This window comes from Lemur catta, chromosome 7 (genome assembly GCF_020740605.2).
Source record: "Lemur catta isolate mLemCat1 chromosome 7, mLemCat1.pri, whole genome shotgun sequence".
Taxonomy (NCBI): domain Eukaryota; kingdom Metazoa; phylum Chordata; class Mammalia; order Primates; family Lemuridae; genus Lemur; species Lemur catta.
Genome location: NC_059134.1, coordinates 95,897,942 through 95,900,603, shown reverse-complemented (window position 1 = coordinate 95,900,603; position 2,662 = coordinate 95,897,942). Strand labels below are relative to the sequence as shown.

Genomic DNA, 2,662 nt, shown 5'->3' with positions numbered 1-2,662 from the left:
TACCTAGAATCATCTGTTTTTAGAAAATGCAAGAAGTGTCAGATTAAGATATTAAAAGTAGCCTTTGGATTATTTGGGGACATACAATTCTTCAAGCCTTTCTCCTGTTCAATGCAAAAGACGTAAGTCCTGTCTTCACATGTTTCCAAATTTAGAACTGATTTATAATTCCATTAGATTGCAAGGGAGTAAATCCTAAAAATGTTGCATGGTACTGGAGCATCTATTTAATTTGCCATACTTAATTTCCATACTTGCTTTTTTTCCTCTCCCATATAATTGCAACATTCATTCATTAGACAGAACTTTAAATTTAAAAACGGTATTAGATTAACACATGACTTGAGGATCTCACCCAAGAAAATGCCCTTGGCATCTAATGGTAGTCCTAGAAAATAATTCCTTAAAGTCTGTAAACACTTATTCTTTTCTTGCCCAAACAGATGAATTCTCCAACTCCTACATGGTTCCTGGAAATTTCACCCGGGTCACTGAGTTTATTCTCACAGGTGTCTCAGACCGTCCAGAGCTCCAGATTCCCCTCTTCCTCATCTTCCTGGTGATCTACGGGCTGACTGTGGCAGGGAACCTGGGCATCATCACCCTCACCAGTGTTGACTCTGGACTTCAAACCCCCATGTATTTTTTCCTGCGACATTTGGCCATCATCAACGTTAGCAACTCTACCGTCATTGCCCCTAAAATGTTGATCAATTTTTTAGTAAAGAAAAAAACTACCTCATACTATGAATGTGCCACCCAACTGGGAGGGTTCCTGCTTTTCATTGTATCAGAGGTGATCATGCTAGCTGTGATGGCCTATGACCGCTATGTGGCCATTTGTAATCCCCTGCTGTACATGGTGGTGGTATCTCGCAAGATCTGCCTCCTGCTGGTTTCCTTCACTTACCTCTATGGCTTTTCTACAGCTGTTGTGGTTTCACCCTGTATATTCTCTGTGTCTTATTGCTCTTCTAATGTAATCAACCATTTTTACTGTGATATTGCGCCTCTTTTAGCATTGTCCTGCTCTGATACTTACTTACCAGAAACAATTGTCTTTATATCTGCAGCAACGAATTTGGTTTTATCCATGATTACTGTTCTAGTATCATATTTCAACATAGTTTTGTCCATTCTAAGGATCCGTTCATCAGAAGGAAGGAAAAAAGCCTTTTCCACCTGTGGTTCACATATGACAGCTGTCGCGGTTTTCTATGGTACGATGCTGTTCATGTATGTACAGCCTCAAACGAACCACTCCTTAGATACTGATAAAATGGCTTCTGTGTTTTACACACTGGTGATCCCTATGCTGAATCCCTTGATCTACAGCCTGCGGAATAAGGATGTGAAAGATGCCTTAAAAAAATTCATGGCAAATCCCTGTTCTTCCTCTACGTAGATCAATGTAGTTTTAGAACTTTATAGGTACAGGGAGAGATCATTAATATAAGCTGCCATTATGTAAGAGAAAGAAAAATGTGGGTGGATGAGCTACATATTTATAAGCAATGGTGGGAAATAAAAACATTAGTATTTTGAGAGCATTGAATTAAAATAATAAATTGAAGCTCTTGGAGTTGTGATGGTAATACAGAAACACAGACGTTTTTCATGAACTTTGCCCAGAAATTAGGGGGTACCCAATGTGGAAAAATATTCCCAGGATTAATAAAGATATCCATTTTTAAAAAATAACTTTGGTGGAGCAACAATATATGAATGAAAGAAGTAAAGTTAATCTTTTGCTTCCTTTTTTTTTGTTTCTTCCTGGGTATAGTTGTGTAGGGTGGATCACTGCATCTTGAAAAACTGTAATTAAAAATGACCAAAATCCCTTTTACAGATAAGTTAGCAAAATTTAAATGTAAATTATGTTTAAAATACAGCTCCCCAAATGTTTCTTAATATTGTTTGAATGAGCAAGTGTGTATGTACTATCAATATATATTTCAAATTATAATCAGAATATGACTGAATTATTTTACACCAATTAATAGCATTAATACAATTTTTAAGTAGAAGACACAGAGTAGCATCATTGAATATGCCTACATGTTGGATTTGACTTATAGGCCATTCTAGAGTCTTGATTTATTATTAATGAACTGAGCGAGCGTAGGTAATCATTAAAATTCAGTAAGTTTCCCATGGCCATTCAATGCCATTATAATGCTGAAATAATTCTATGGAAAGCAACACACTGCTCAGAAATGTTGAATCCTCCACCATATAAGAGGAGTATGAAATCAATGAAATCCTCTCTCAATCCTTTCTTTCAGTGGGAATGTCTTTACCCATTGGACAGATGGTGAGAACAGGTAAAACTAGTAAAGGAAACTCTTGCCTAATAAATTATCTCTACTAATTGATAAATTATCCAAAGGGTTTTTTTTTCCTAACTTGAGGAGAATAAATATGAATCATTTCAGATAAAAAGTTTTATTTTATCAGTTAAACTAACATTGTGACAAATCTTTTAGTGGATATTGGGCATTGTTTATTTTATTACAGAATTCTTCATAAATGGACCTAGTTTAACAATGGGCAACAAAGTGAAAAGACAATCTACAGAACGGTAGAAAACTTATTTGACAAGGGATAAATATCCAGAATATATAAGGAACTCAAATAACTCAAAAGCACGAAAAGCAAATAA

The 2,662-nt window shown here is 35.6% G+C and overlaps 1 protein-coding gene across 1 annotated transcript; it reads left to right on the top strand.

The window, feature by feature from the left end:
- Positions 1-440: 440 nt before the first annotated feature.
- LOC123641841 (olfactory receptor 8J3) lies at positions 441-1,471 on the top strand. The gene has a single exon (XM_045556775.1). It carries the CDS (start codon positions 464-466, stop codon positions 1,403-1,405), a length of 942 nt encoding a protein of 313 aa, XP_045412731.1. The 5' UTR covers positions 441-463; the 3' UTR covers positions 1,406-1,471.
- The last annotated feature ends 1,191 nt before the right edge of the window (positions 1,472-2,662 follow it).